This window comes from Bos grunniens, chromosome 3, assembly GCF_055505025.1.
Source record: "Bos grunniens cultivar Pamir isolate PY7600 chromosome 3, Bosgru_T2T1.0, whole genome shotgun sequence".
Taxonomy (NCBI): Eukaryota; Metazoa; Chordata; class Mammalia; order Artiodactyla; family Bovidae; genus Bos; species Bos grunniens.
Window position 1 is genome coordinate 63,851,157 of NC_141167.1, and position 15,636 is coordinate 63,866,792.

General features: G+C 38.8%; 1 protein-coding gene across 2 annotated transcripts in view; it reads left to right on the top strand.

Moving 5' to 3' along the window:
• Positions 1 to 4,882: 4,882 nt before the first annotated feature.
• The window catches only part of CLCA2 (chloride channel accessory 2), a 41,600-nt gene continuing 30,846 nt past the window's right edge, over positions 4,883 to 15,636 (top strand). Inside the window, exons 1-5 of one of the 2 annotated variants that reach the window (XM_086390920.1) lie at positions 4,883 to 5,368; positions 6,256 to 6,393; positions 10,243 to 10,393; positions 13,339 to 13,447; positions 14,675 to 14,834. In XM_086390920.1, coding sequence (XP_086247046.1) covers positions 4,946 to 5,368; positions 6,256 to 6,393; positions 10,243 to 10,393; positions 13,339 to 13,447; positions 14,675 to 14,834 — 981 coding nt within the window. In that variant the 5' untranslated portion in view covers positions 4,883 to 4,945. The remainder of the gene's footprint in view (positions 5,369 to 6,255; positions 6,394 to 10,242; positions 10,394 to 13,338; positions 13,448 to 14,674; positions 14,835 to 15,636) is intronic. The other variant, XM_086390921.1, reaches the window with a different exon arrangement.

The window sequence follows — 15,636 nt, forward strand, 5'->3', positions numbered from 1 at the left end:
AGCAGCAGCAGCAGCAGGGAAGAACAGAGTCAAGATTTTATACTTCTGCTTTTGTTCTGAATCTCTCTGGTTATTTTTCATCTTTTAAAATAATTTCCCCTACATCTTTGCTTTCTCTTTTTTCTTCTCTGAAAAAATGGTAGTAATATCTTATACATGGCATGATACTATACACTATCTGAAACTCCAGTACTTTGGCCACCTCATGCGAAGAGTTGACTCATTGGAAAAGACTCTGATACTGGGAGGGATTGGGGGCAAGAGGAGAAGGGGACGACAGAGGATGAGATGGCTGGATGGCATCACTGACTCGATGGATGTGAGTCTGAGTGAACTCCGGGAGTTGGTGATGGACAGGGAGGCCTGGTGTGCTGCAATTCATGGGGTTGCAAAGAGTCGGACACGACTGAGTGACTGAACTGAACTGAACTGATACACTATCTGGTACATAATAGATAGAACAATATTTTATAGAAAGCAACTTTATAGAATTTTTTGCAAATGAAAAATATTCCATACCTTTCTCACATTTTCTTTATTATGCTATGTGCTCAGTCACTCAGTCGTGACCAACTCTTCGTGAACCTATGGACTATAGCCTGCCACACTCCTCTGTCCATGAGATTCTCTAGGCAAGAATACTGGAGTGGGTTGCCATGTACTCCTCCAAGGGATCTCCCCAACCCAGGGATTGAACCCATGTCTATTAGTCTTTTGCACTGGCAGGCAGATTCTTTATCACTAGCTTGGATTATCATTAAAAGTAGTTCTTGTTTCCATTCATTTGGGCAAATTTTGGAGGGTTTTCTTGTGCACAAAATCATCTTCATTATTGCCATCATGAGGGTGGAGTTATTGTTGTTCAGTTTCTCAGCTGTGTCCGACTCTTTGTGACCCCACAGACTGCAGCACACCAGGCTTTCCAGTCCTTCACCATCTCCAGAGTTTACTCAAACTCACGTCCATTGAGTTCGTGATGCCATCCAATCATCTCATCCTCTGTCACCCCCTTTTCCTCCAACCTTCAATCTTTCCCAGCATCAGAATCTTTTCCAATATCCTTTTCCAAGATCCAAGATGCAAAAGCCAGCTTTTTGCATCAGATAGCCAAAGTATTGGAGCTTCAGCTTAAGCATCAGTCCTTCCAATGAGTATTCACGATTGACTTCCTTTAGGATTGACTGGTTTGATCTCCTTGCTGTCCATAGTTCAAAAGCATCAATTCTTTAGTACTCAGCCTTCTTTATAGCCCAACTCTCACATCTGTGCATGACTACTGAGAAAACCATACCTTTGACTATACAGACTTTGTCAGCAAAGTGATTTCTCTGCTTTTTAAAATCTATCTAGGTTTGTCATAACTTTTCTTCCAAAGAGCAAGCATCTTTTAATTCCATGGCTGCAGTCACTATCCACCATGATTTTGGAGCCCAAGGAAATAAAGTCTGCCACTGTTTCTATTGTTTCCCCATTTATTTGCCATGAAGTGATGGGACCAGATGCCATGATCTTAGTTTTTTGTTGCAAAATCCCAGAGGTGAAAGACTGCATGGGGATAATTCAAGAAATGAGAAATGAAGTGAAAGCTCTCTGTGCTTTGGCAAAGTGGTGACTCAATAAACACAAATGACTTCCCAGACCCTATTTGCACCATCCACTGCACTCCTTTGCCTTGAAAATGAGAGTAACTGTAAAGAAAATGGGATAAGGCAGGTGTCCAATGTGCCATCTTAATCCTTAGCAAGGTCTATGTTTTATTCAAACTCTGCTCAATACTATGGGGCAACTTAATTGGGAAAATAACTTGAAAAAGAATAGATACATGCACATATGCACGATCGAATCACTTTGTTGTACACTTGGAACTAACAAAATATTGTTCATCAACTATACTCCAATATGAAGTAAAAAGTTAAAACAAATTTAGTCTACAACTGTTTTTACCTTGTGTTTAGATTTAGTTCAAAAACACTGCAAAACTGAAGTGGCCCATAAGCTTTGTAGCCAAGACACACAGAGGATGATATTTTCCTCTTCTCAATGGGATTGCTGACAAGCTGAAACAAAAGCCTGAGAGAAAATTATTCAAAGCTTTTGGGGACTCCTCAAGATGTCAGATCTCCTGATTCTCTGACCCCAACTGCATGTTTAACTCACTTTGATTATGGGTCTCTACCTGTAGATTCCATGAGAAAACAGAGAGGCCTTCTGGGATCAGCCTGAACTGTAGATTTAGACAATAAACAAAAATGTGCTTTAGATTCTTCAGTTACTGAAACTGAAGAACTCTTATTTTCTTGAAAACAGATAAAAACAGTAGAATCTTAAAATGTATATAACATTGAAATAAATGCTTAAACACTGTATTCCTATTTTTCTTCACTTCAGGTTTGTTTCAGTTCTCAGATATCATAAAATCTATAGGAGCAGATTTTTTTTTGAATGAAAGGATAATGTGGGGTTTTGTTGTTGTTGACAAGGTCTCACACTTTATAGGACGTGGACACTGCTCAGGAATGACTTTAAGTCACTTAGTCAAGTCAGGATTTGCCAGCTTTCTCGTTTTGTCTCCTGTAGGGTCAGCGTGGTCAGAAGAGAAGGTAGGAAGAAGAGATGCTCAGCCAGCCCAGCCCCAGGTCTGGTTTCTGAGAGTAGAAAGTGTTCTTAGGTAGGTCAGAACAGAGGCCATGGGAAAGGGCTTTCAGGAGTGAATATGACTCCCAAGACACAGTTGAAAAAAAAAAGGGGGGCGGGGAGTCCAGGGACTAGGAATCTGAAGAGGCAGGTGATGAGAGTGGAATCCTGCCAAGTGGCCAGACCTAGGGATTAGGTTCCAGAACCAAGGAATCAAAAAGCAGATAGACAGGAATGGATGTCATACCTGGACTCTCAGCCCAAGGTGAGCAAAATCTGCCTGTGTTTTTCAGGTTTTAGACCAGATGACGTTGGATACAACTGCTCACTTATGATTGTTCTTTATAAAGCATTGCATGCACTCTGTAGCCAACATTCTCCACCCCTACATTCTAAGGGAGCCTTTGTAACTGTTGACAAGAACAAGTAAGTAGAGAAAGAGCTGGATGTCAGCCCTCAGCTCCCACCTTAGCCAGTGAACAACTCACATAAGTGTGCACAGTGGTAAGAAGAAACTTCCCTGATTGTGGCAAAAAGCTACTGTCATGATGTGGCTTACGCATTTAATTTTTTAGTATATTGCTTTACTGATGGGAATAATGTTTTTCTTGAAAGTATAAGAGATTAGTAAAAGAAAATTAAATGCCAAGGAAAGCTGACAATAAAGTGCATTGTTGCAGTCAATGAGTCACAGTTCCAGGCAAAGCCTTTGAAGTTGCCACACCTGGTAGTTTCCACTCAGACACAGCATGAGTGAGAGGAAAAAAAATGGCTGTGAATCAGCCCCAGAAGACAAGACAGCTCAACTGACCTCTGAGCTATAGCATGAGCAACTCTGGTAGCCACATGGTGACCAGTGACATTCGTTCTCCAGCACCCCCGAGAGAGCACCAAAACCCAAGCTACTTCTTTTAAGAGGAATCAAGAGGGAAACGGTTCCAGAGAAAGAGATACTTTTAAAATTGGGGAGATTATTTTCACACTATAATCCAGGGCTGCTTCTTATTCTGCTTTACTTTACTTCTCTGACTCTGTTCATTGATTTATTCAACAAATATTTATTGAGTATTTACTGAATTAGGTACTAAGGAGGTAGTGAGAAAAACAGGCAGGGTCCCTCTGTCATAAGCCCCTCAGCAGGAAGCAGGCAGCCGGTAACACAATATGAATGTGACACTGTAGCCATGATCATGCTTCACAGGGGAGGCACCTGATGCACTGACAGAGTGAAAGAGAGGATTCTAGGTGGTAGAGAGCTCAGCTCAGGCTCCCAGGGCAGTAAAAGAATCTGTAGGAAAAGCAGGCGAGAAGCAGTGGGAGGGAAGTTTACAAACAGAAGGACAGTAAAAGACAAATTCCCTTCAATATCCCTCAACATTTTAGCTCTTAACACTTCATTTCTAGTTTCTTGAGAACATAGAGACATGGTTCAGTAGAAAATGGAACCTGGAACCTAGAGTCAGTCGGTCTCATTCTAACCCTGTAATAATACTCACACAGCTTTGAACAAGTTTGAATCTCAGTTTTGTTACCAGTGAGACAGAAATGATAAAACCCAGCACATGATAAAATTAGCTCCCTTCCCCATTGGCTAATTTTCATAATCTGTCTGAGACCCAATGTCTTCGTTGACAAATAGTAGTAAAAATTATACCTATTCTAGGGAATTGAAATTTAAGTGGGTTCACTTGTAAACTCTAAAAGCATTATATAATTATCAGGTAACATTAATCGCCTATAAAATATTTGTGAGGCCTACTATCCTCCAGATCCTGTGAGAGCTATTGGAGAAATAGAAGGTTGACTGAGGCACAGCCTTGCTCTCAGGAGAGAGTTGCTAAAAGAGAAACCCATTCTTTTCCTTGATTCAGAGAGAAAAGGCAGCAAGGACGGAAGGAATGGCCTCTGTGGCCGCACAGGCATGCGATTCCTGGCACTTGGCCCTCCCCGGGGGATACCCGATCCCTTCCCTCCAGTCATCAGCTGACCTAAGGGTCTCAGGGAGAGGGTTACAGGATGGATTTTTGAATCTTCAAAATAAGCAGACAAAGGAATCTTCCATCAAACAAAAAATTACCTGAGAGCCATAGGGAAGTAGTTGCTCTGACTGATGGAGGAAGTTTTCAAAGATGAAGAGAGAAAAATAGATCTCTGTGTGTCTAGTAAAAGTGGATGGAAAAACCCAGATTCTCTGATTCCCAGCCCAGCCAGCCAGCCAGCCCTCCTTCCTTGAAGCTCCTTTTGCCTTATTTTCCTATTCCTTTTGAGAAGACATAAAATAAGTAAGGGGTGGAAGATTTCTTGCCCAACCATGATTCAGGAGGAAGCCCAGCCACAGAACAGGCAAGTGTGGCATCGCCTAGAGAAAAAGGACTTGCAGAGACAGGTCTCATTTAGATCCACCCCAGATTTTGCAAAGAAGGCACCACCTTCATCACAGACTCTAAGCCCTTCCAAGTTCAGGAAGAAATTATCTGCTTCGCCATTAACAACTTGGCACAATGTACCTGGAAGGACCAGTGTGACTGAACCAGAGGTTTTTCTCAACATGACCCACAGGGACAGTGAAGGTCGTGTTTGCAGCCTGAAATTTGTGACTCTCCTGGTGGCCTTCAGTCCAGAATTCCTCTTTCTGGGAGCTGGACTGCAGCTTCGAGACAATGGGTACGATGGATTACTTGTTGCAGTCAATCCTCAGGTATCCGAGGATCAGAACCTCATCCCAAACATTAAGGTGAGTGGTGTATATGAAATTGAAACCATCATCTTATTCATATAGACCTTTAGCCTTTTGTACGAAATTAACAACACTGCCTAGTTTGTATTTGAGCAGCAGAGAAAGGGGTGTTTCTCAAAGATAGCAAAAAAATTATAATTAAAGCCATGCCAATTCATTCACCTAATTCTGTGTAGTCTCAGCTTACACACTGTTTACCTAGCCACCTTTTATCTGTTGTTGGTTACTACTAATTTTAGCTTTTGTGTTTAATTACTTGACTGTTTTGGGGGCAGAAACTCCAAAAATAACCCATTGTGGCAACAAAGACCAGATGCGTGGCTGATGAAGAAGCATGATTGTGCTTATTAAAATCATGTTGCTGAAGTCCATCCTGAGGGTGGGAATTCTCAGATAGAAAGAGAGTCTGGATGGAGCACCAACGAGCAACATTCTTTTCACCTGAATGTCCTGTGAAGTAACTTGACTATTTTCCCCTTAGTATGGTAAGGTGTAGGCTCACAGCTCCATTACTTGAGTCTCCCTTTGATGAAATTAGTGTTGTCATAACGTGTGGTCTTGGGCATGCCCACACGTATGACATAAAAAAGATCTGTTCAGTGAAAGCTTAGAAAGCTTTGTGAAAGCTTTTCTTTTACAAAACTGGGAAAATTATATGGGCAAGCCGAGACACACAGTTAGTGTCCTAAATTCTCAGATAAGCATTTGAAGTTTATTTATTTTTGCTTCCAAGTTTTCCCCAAATCTAATGCTGTCTCTAAAAGAAATGGGCTCCTTCAAAATATTTTCATTATTTTTGTTACTACTTATTCAAGTATAACTAGAAAACCAAAACATTAAGAATTCACAGTGATAATATAAACTTTTCTTTTATTTGGTTATAGGAAATGATAACTGAAGCTTCTTTTTACCTATTCAATGCTACCAAGAGAAGAGTGTTTTTCAGAAATGTAAAGATTTTAATACCTGCCACATGGAAAGCTAGTAATTACAGCAAAGTAAAACAAGAATCATACGAAAAGGTAAGAATTCAGGATTTCATTAAATGAATTCAACTGAAGAAGAAAATACAATATAATGTGTTCAAACTTTAGGCAATAACAAATCATTGCTATTAATACACAAATAATATTATTGAAAAGATTGTTATGCACAAAATGTATGAAAATACATACATGTAATAAATGAAAATTGTGAAGTAAAAAATAAGCAAAATGCCATTGCCCAAGCAGTCTCGCAGACGATCTCTTTCCTCGCAGACGATCTCTTGCACTTTTTAACTTACAGAGTCCTTCCTTTCTGAAATTCTTGGTTAAGGACCAAGAACTAGTTTTACTGAGTATGAGATGTAAAGGGAACGATTCCAATTATGAGTATCTTCATTTCCCACCCTGTCAAGGGCAATAAACATGCATGTCCACATGGACGCCTAAGCCACTCACACAGAAAAATTTGACTTTCCTATCCCACAAGAGTGCAAATTCGTAGAATTTCACATTAGCCCAAGTCCGGGTCACTGTTTTTGAGAAGTATGTTGAGAGAAGCAAGGAAGAAAGCAGCGTAAGAGGCATGACTAACTTTTCTTTCCCAACCAAAAAATAAAGAAAAAAAACTTAAGCTTCAAGGACTCTCATAAGCCGAAAATTAAAACACCTGTGGTCATGTCTGGCACATACTGGGAACAAGCTACAAATAAATGTTAAATAAATTTGGCAAATGACTATTTGAGATTACTGTGAAAAGAGTCCTGACAACTACCAGAAAGGGCAGGAGCAGAGAGGCATTGAGGACAGAGCTCAGGGCGTTAGCAATGGGTTGGGTTCGAGATCTGTAATGACAGCTCAAATAGAAGGGCTGGATTACAGCAATTTCCCCTTTTCCTTATTTGTGTCACTTGGCATGAATTTTCCTAAGGCTGTTTTAATTCTTAGCTCTTTTTTGAAGTTTATTCCTCAGTAACTGAATAATATATTAATAGCAATCTTTATAGGCATTCCAGTGTCCTAAAAAAGTTAAAGGGGCTCTTAAAACTATTTGACTTATAACCAAATGAAAGCATTTGAGGCTCAGACATGGAGATAAGAGAGACAGAGGCACTGGGATAAACTAAGAAGAGAGATAATGTTTATTAAACTTCAATTAAATGCCAGAAATTCTACATATATATAATTATTACAATATTAATATTATATTATTATATTGTTGTGTATTATTATATTATTGTGTCTCAGCTGGTAAAGAATCCACCTGCAATGCAGGAGACCTGGGTTCGATCCCTGGGTTGGGAAGATCCCCTGGAGAAGGGAACAGCTACCCACTCCAGTATTCTGGCCTGGAGAATTCCATGGACTGTGTATTCCATGGGATCGCAAAGAATCGGACATGACTGAGCGATTTTCACTTCACTTCACTTCAAATGCCAGACTATATATATATGCACACACATATATATAATTATTACAATATTAACATTATATTATTATATTGTTGGTGTATTATTATATTCTATAGTATATATTCCTACATATTCCATATAACTGCTTAATTGCTTAATATATATATTGCTTAGTTCTCAGTCACACCTAAAATTGTTGCTGTTAGTTGCTATTATCAAAAATTAGGAAAATGAGGCTCAAATACAGTAAGGATTTTATCCCAAGTCAAACAGCTGGTAAATTAAAGAGCAATTTGAATTCATGCCTGCTGCTGCTGCTGCTAAGTCGCTTCAGTCGTGTCCGACTCTGTGCGACCCCATAGACGGCAGCCCACCAGGGTCCTCTGTCCCTGAGATTCTCCAGGCAAGAACACTGGAGTGGGTTGCCATTTCCTTCTCCAACGCATGAAAGTGAAAAAATAAAGTGAAGTCGCTCAGTCGTGTCCGACTCTGAGCGACCCCATGGACTGCAGCCTATCAGGCTCCTCCGTCCATGGGATTTTCCGAAGTACTGGAGTGGGGTGCCATTGCCTTCTCCGAATTCATGCCTATTTGATTCCAAAACCTGTGCTTTTTGCTCTAAGCTATGCTGTCACCAGTTATCTTACACAGATGTTGTTCATCACTTTGGCCTTTAGTGGAACAAAAAAGTATTGGCATTAACCAACAACAAAATCAGGTGGTACTTCTTATCCTAATGGAGAAGACAAATAAATAACTAACGCAAAGATGACTGAACAGAAAGATTAAAGGAAAGAATCACTGAATCATATATCTGCTAGATACCAATTCTTTTAATCTCATAATGTTAACCAAGCAAGCACTTAGTGAATAATCATTATATACAGGAACCATGTGAGGTATGACAGAGGACACAAGGAAAAGCAGTATAGTTCCTGTCCTTGTGAATCTACAGTCTAGTGTAGGTAGGCAGCAGAGGGTGGGGATAGGGTTAGGAAAAGTAGGTAAAAACTTAATATGGCCTATAAGTAGAATATAACCCCAAACAGCTGAGTATTCCATTCAATGCTGAGCACTCTTTCCTTATTGCTTCAGGACAACTTTCCAGACATAGAAATGAGGTTTTATCCTCGTGAAGACTCTTCTAGGACAAGACTGTAGCTCTTTCACAGGTGTTGCCTTGAAAAGTCCTTGGCCTGAATTCTTACATTTCTAAAAATAAATGTTAATTATTATAAAAATAATTCATGCTTACTGCAAAAAACAATGTAGAAATATGGAAAATGAAAACATTACCTTTCATTATTTCTCAGTGGTGTGTACATAGACACACACACACACCAGTACACATGTAGTACTTTTATAGTGATCAGTACATATATATATAGACATATATATATATATATTCACACATTTATGAAAGTGAAAGCCACTCAATCGTGTCTGACTGTCTGCCACCCCATGGACTATACAGTCCATGGAATTCTCCTGTCCAGAATACTAGTGGGTAGCCGTTCCCTTCTCCAGGGGATCTTCCCGACCCAGGTCTCCCACATTGCAGGTGGATTTTTTACCAGCTGAGCCACGAAGGAAGCCCATACACTTATAGGATTATATTAAATCTATTGTTCCAAAATCAGCTTTAAAGAAATTAACCAGATAGATACTCAACTTCTAAGAACAAGTCTCCAGACAACTTCTAAGAGCAATTCTTGAGACAATGTATTATCTTTCTTCCTAAAAACAATATTGTATATAAAACTGTGTTCTCTAGATGGTTATTGGAATAGATATTTATTTTTGTTTCCAACTTAAAATAATGTGTTTTATAAATAGTAATTGAAATGGTCAGGGTACAATATGAAATATAACTTCAACAGAAAAATTGTTTTGTTGATCTGATTGGTTATGGGAATAAAAGGAAAAGGGATCAACCTACAGAAAGTTGTTCACAAAAGGCTATACCATTTCACAGTACAGCTCTAAATGATGTGTAAATGCTCTTAAAATTTCTTTGAATATTTAAATTACATTTTACAGTGTACCTAATGTCAGAATTTTACCGTTTTGACTTATGAGAAAATTTTAATCTGGAAAATGGGTACGTCAAATGACAGTAATGAAGTTCCATGGAAATCTGTTAAGTTTTTAAAATGTACACATTTTTGAAAGTGACAGATATTGGTGTTGACATTTAATTGTGAATTCATTCTAAACTCCATCTAAAGGCATATGTTTTTATTTTTTATTTTTTTTTGAAAATTTATGCCTTTATTTCAGTTGTTGTGTTGGCAATATCAATCTTAAAATAATGAATATTTTTATAATAATAATAATAAATTGGGATATAAACCACACAGGAAAAATGCACATATCTTAAATGTACAGTTCAATGTGTTTTAACAAATGTAGATATTAGTATCACCAATATCACAGCCAAGATACATGGTATTACAAGGCATTTCTTTTAATTTAGGCAAATGTCATAGTAACTGACTGGTATGGGGCACATGGTGATGATCCGTACACCTTGCAATACAGAGGATGTGGAAAAGAGGGAAAATATATTCATTTTACATCTAAATTTCTACTAAATGATGGCTTAACAGCTGGCTATGGATCACGAGGTAAGTGTGATCAATCAAGAAATAGACAATGGACAGCACTATTTATAATATTGTGCTCAGTACTGAAAGGGATTCAGAGAACCTGAAACCTGTTGGGGAATTACCATTTGGATGAGAAGATAGGCCACATGCCCATAAAAAAGATAAGAATCAAAGTGAGCCAGAAAGGGTTAAGCACCAGATTAGTGGCCCAGACAGGGAGCTCTTTAAGAATTCAGCAAAGAGAGAAAGTATTTTGAGCATTTGAGCTAGAGATCCTCTCACAAGAGGATCTTCAAGGTTGAATATCATTTTGATGAGTGGAAAGAAGAGGGAGAAGAGTGGGAAGAGTATGAATAAAACTGTGGCAGCAGAAGAACCCAGGGCATATTTGAGAGAAGAAAGCAATAGACCCCACTGATGGTGCAGAGAGATTACGGGCAGTGAATAGTGGGAGAAAATGCTGAAATCCACATGGGATAGGTAATGGAGAGCCTCAAATGCCCAGATTAAGGAATCACCACTGCAGGCTTGCAAGCATAGGAATGAAACCATCCAAGCAGGATTTTCAGAAGCTGAATGTGGCTGTGTGGATAATCTGGCTTCCTCAGATAAGTGAGGAAGAAACTGGATTTGCGAGAGAATAACTAGAAGGCCAAGCATGAGGCCATGAGGCTTGAGTAAGATTGCAAGCAGGGAAATGGGAAGGACAAGAAAGATAGTAATGAAAACAAGAAAATTTTCTCTGTGCCAAGTGCTGGGTTATTTGCTTTTTAAGTGTTGTTTTATTTAATCCTAAAAACTCTAAGCAAGGATAGTCCAGAGAGTGGAAAAATATGAAATAGAGATCAGAACTGCTTCAGAGTGAAAGGCAATGGGTGTGTGTGTGGGCAGCAGCATTAAGGAATACATTAGGTTTTTGTCAGAAGTAAAAGTCAGCAGTTTAAAGGGGAAATCCACAAGTCTGAGTTTAGGTGACTGAGTGTGAGGAACAGTGGACTGTGCTTGGAAAGGCCTAGACTATGGCTGGAGAAGGATGACTAGAGTGTGACAGAGAAGTCAGTGTCACAGGTTTGGAGACCAGCATTTAGTGGATGAGATCTGAGAAAGAAACTTTGGTGAGAAAAAAATCAGCAAGTTGAGGGCTAACTTTTCAATTCTTAATTTTTTGCGTGTGATTAATGTACAGTCGGAGAAGGCAATGGCAACCAATTCCAGTACTCCTGCCTGGAAAATCCCGTGGATGGAGGGGCCTAGTAGGCTACAGTCCATGGGGTCTCGAAGAGTAGGACATGACTAAGCAACTTCACTTTCACTTTTCACTTTCACGCATTGGAGAAGGAAATGGCAACCCACTCCAGTGTTCTTGCCTGGAGATTCCCAGGGACGGTGGAGCCTGGTGGGCTGCGGTCTATGGGGTCGCACAGAGTCTGGCACGACTGACGCGACTTAGCAGCAGCAGCAATGTACAGTAGTGCCATTCAAATGTTGTTTTTACTTTTACCCCCATTTAAATCCAAACAGATTTTATTATCCTCTGTATAACTAGCAGGAAGTAGAGCCACGCACCCCATAAAACACACTTTATAAAACACCTTATAGAAAAGGCCTTTTTTTTCCTGGTAACTATGAGGTGCTGATAATCTCTGTACAAATATATGACTTCACCAGCACTTCTAAATTCCATGAGTAGGCAGAAACTTTTCCTTAACACTTTCAGCTTTAGACTGTTCCCCTCCCTTCATTTGTCCCAAGGTCCCAAAATTGCACAATAGGTCACAGCCTGAGTCAACTCAGCAAACATTTCCTGCCTTCCCAGGTCTTAAAAGTATTCAGTAAAGAAAGTGTACTTTGGGAGGGGAGTTAATCTGGAAAATTCTAAGGAAGTCAGTTTTTTGCTGAACATTGAAAGAAATGCAAGATTTAGAGAGGTAGAGAGGAACTTATAAAGGACGATGCTGATGATGAAGATTTTCATGAGTAAGAGTTGGAGATAAACATGGAGAATCAGGGATATAATGAAAGAGAAAGGACCATCCAACCTGGTGAGGAGGTTCTATGATTCTTTTGGCTCCTTCCTCCCTCCCTGGCCCCAGGGTTTTAATTTTTGCTCCAGACAGAATTATCTATAGGAAAAAAAAAAAAAAAAGCAGCAGGCAAGCCTGCATAAAACAGACTGAAAAACAGGAAAGCTTTATTTGCTTTTTTGGTGTCTTAGTCCATTTTGGTTGCTATAACAAAATATCATAGACTGAGAGGCTTACTTACAGCAGAAATTTCTCATGGTTCTGGAGACTGGAAGTCCAAGATCAAGGCACCAGCAGAACTGGTGTCTATGATGGCCCACTTCCTGGTTCACAGACAGCCATCTTCTCTCTGTGTCTTCTCGTGGCAGAAAGAAGAAGGGAACTCTCTAGGGTCTTTTGATAAGAGCACTCATCCCATTTATTAGGGCTCCAACCTCCAACCTCATGATCTAATAATTACTTCCAAAGGCCTTACCTTTTAACACTTTCACATTTGGGGTCAGGATTTTGACATATGAATTTGGGAGGGACATAAAAATTCAGTCCATTGAATTAAAACATTCAGTCCATTGGTTTTTTTTTTTTTTTTTTCCTTTCCCAGAATCCTGAACTTATAGGCATGTATGAAGCTAAATAGAAATCTGTTAGGCAGCTTCATTAGGGAAATGAGAGGATATGAGATTGCTCACTACTTTCTAACAGGTGTGCAACGGGTAAATCACTGGTTTACACTTACAACACTAAACATATTTTTTTTTGTGGTGGTGGGAATAAAGCAGGAGATGGGAGTGGGGTGGGGAAGAGGAAAGTGGAAGGAAGAATTGCACTTCAACCATTCAGAACGAGTACATATAGTCAGCTGATGCTATATCGTCAATGACTAGCAAGGTCCATTGCTGTAATTTTAGGAACTCAAAACAAAAATCCTCCCTTCCACAGGCAGAGTGTTTGTTCATGAATGGGCCCATTTCCGTTGGGGTGTGTTTGATGAATATAACAATGAGAAACCCTTCTACATAAATGGGCAAAGTCAAATTGAAGTAACAAGGTTAGTGATTTTTCACATGTTTAAAATTCCTTGTTTATTTTTTGATTCTAAAATCGTTTATAATGGCAGCTAAAACTTAACTGACAATTTTGAAATTTTATTGTATTTTTAAAAATTTGTAAATATTTCTGTGGTCAAATATCAAAACAATAGAAAAAGTTATACTCTTATATATCATGCTCCCACCACTCTCTTCACCCTATTCTCTTTCATCCCCTCTAGGTAACCCACCTTATTTGTGTTTTTTTAGGAAAATTGAAATAAATATTAACACATAGTTTTCTTCACTTTTTTCTTTTAATTGCATAGTGTTCCACTGTATGATATACCATAATTTTTCAACCAGTCCCTTATTGTTAAACAAATGAGTTGTTCACAATGTCTGTTATTATTACAGATTGTAATTATATATATATATATATACACACACACACATGACCTTCCCTGGTGACTCAGATGGTAAAGAGTCTGCCTGCAATGCAGGAGACCTGGGTTCAATCACTGGGTCAGGAAGATCCTCTGGAGAAGGAAATGGCAACCTATTCCAGTATTCTTGCCTAGAAAATCCCATAGACAGAGGAGAAAGTCAGGTTACTGTCTGTGGGATCACAAAGAGTTGAACACAACTGAGTGACTTAACTTCACAATATTTGTTATTACTACAGGTCATAATGATATATATATTATTTCCATTTTATACAGGCAGATCTGTGTATGTATTGAGCAGCTTCTAACAATTACCAGGTCATTGGGCAATTTCAGTTGTAACTTTGGTAGATACTGATTCTTCTCCTGAAAGTTATAGGTTTTTCATCCCATCGAAAGTATTGAGACTGTTAAATTAAGAAGGAATCCTTTATCATCATTACATGTTCACTCTCTTCTTCCTCTGATGTCCAATGGCAATGAACTCAAAGAAGCCCTGCTTCAGGATATCACCACTCATGCTTTCCTAGGGCCTCCAAAAGTTCATGGGGATTTCCTAGTAGCTTTTGCTTCGACCTTGTTTAGTTGGGAAAGCCCTTGGCAAAACAGAGCTTCTCATCAGAATCAAATGCTTGAAAATAAAGTGAAGTGCATTTATAAATTAATGACCTTTCTTAATAGCTTTAAAAATGTTTTATGTGTATCTAGAAATCTACAATCCTTAAAACAAATTATTTTATGAACCAATGAAAAGGAAACATAAGTTTTTATAAAACAAACCAATTTCTCTTACTACTTTAGGTGTTCATCTGACATCGCAGGTATTTTTGTGTGTGAGAAAGGTCCCTGCCCCCAAGAAAACTGTATTATTAGCAAGATTTTCCAAGAAGGATGCATGTTTATATACAATAGCACCCAAAATGCAACTTCATCGATAATGTTCATGCAAAGTTTATCTTCTGTAAGTATGATCTTAGAATGGCAAACTCCTACAAGACCCCACCTTTTCCCAAGATAGACTGATATGTTTTAAGTATTTAAACAACAAGGTAATTACGATTCACTACATTTTAAATCTTGGGGAACCTTAGAGTTATTCTAGTTTTTACTTTACAGATTAAAAAAAACACCTCAGCATCCCCCTCACCCCACACACACAATCCAAGGTGATCAGTAAAAACAGATTCCTTTATAAAAGTGATTATTCGCTCTCCAGGGAAAATGGAGAATCCTGGAGTCTTCAAAAAATTTCTTGTATAGTGGTTCTCCAGTATCCTTTTATGGGAAAGTATACCAGGGGTTAATGACAGAGATGTAATTTATGATTATATTTCTCACATTTGAGATAGAAAACCATTTTTATTTATATGGAATTCCCTAATTCTCTTTCCCTCATTTTGCGTATTCTAGAACTTGAAAAGTCTATTGTTACCAAGGGAAGTCAACTAACCCTTAGCTTTACAGGTTCAAAAACTCAATCTTGTCAGCATTCCCCACTAACTGACAAGAAACGTGTAGGAATCCAGAACACATTTTTAATATTATTATTTAAAAAGAGTACTCTGTCATGGAGATCTGACATTTGCATCTTCTAGTCAGTTCATTTTCTATTTGAAGGAACTATCATGGAATAGCCAAATTCCACCCAGAGGCCTGCTTTGACTTTGAGAGTGTGAAATCAGAAAGAAGGGAGTTAGGAGATTCAGAGATTTAGTTCCATCAGCCTTCATAACCTGATACATTTTCCCAACTTCATCATCTCT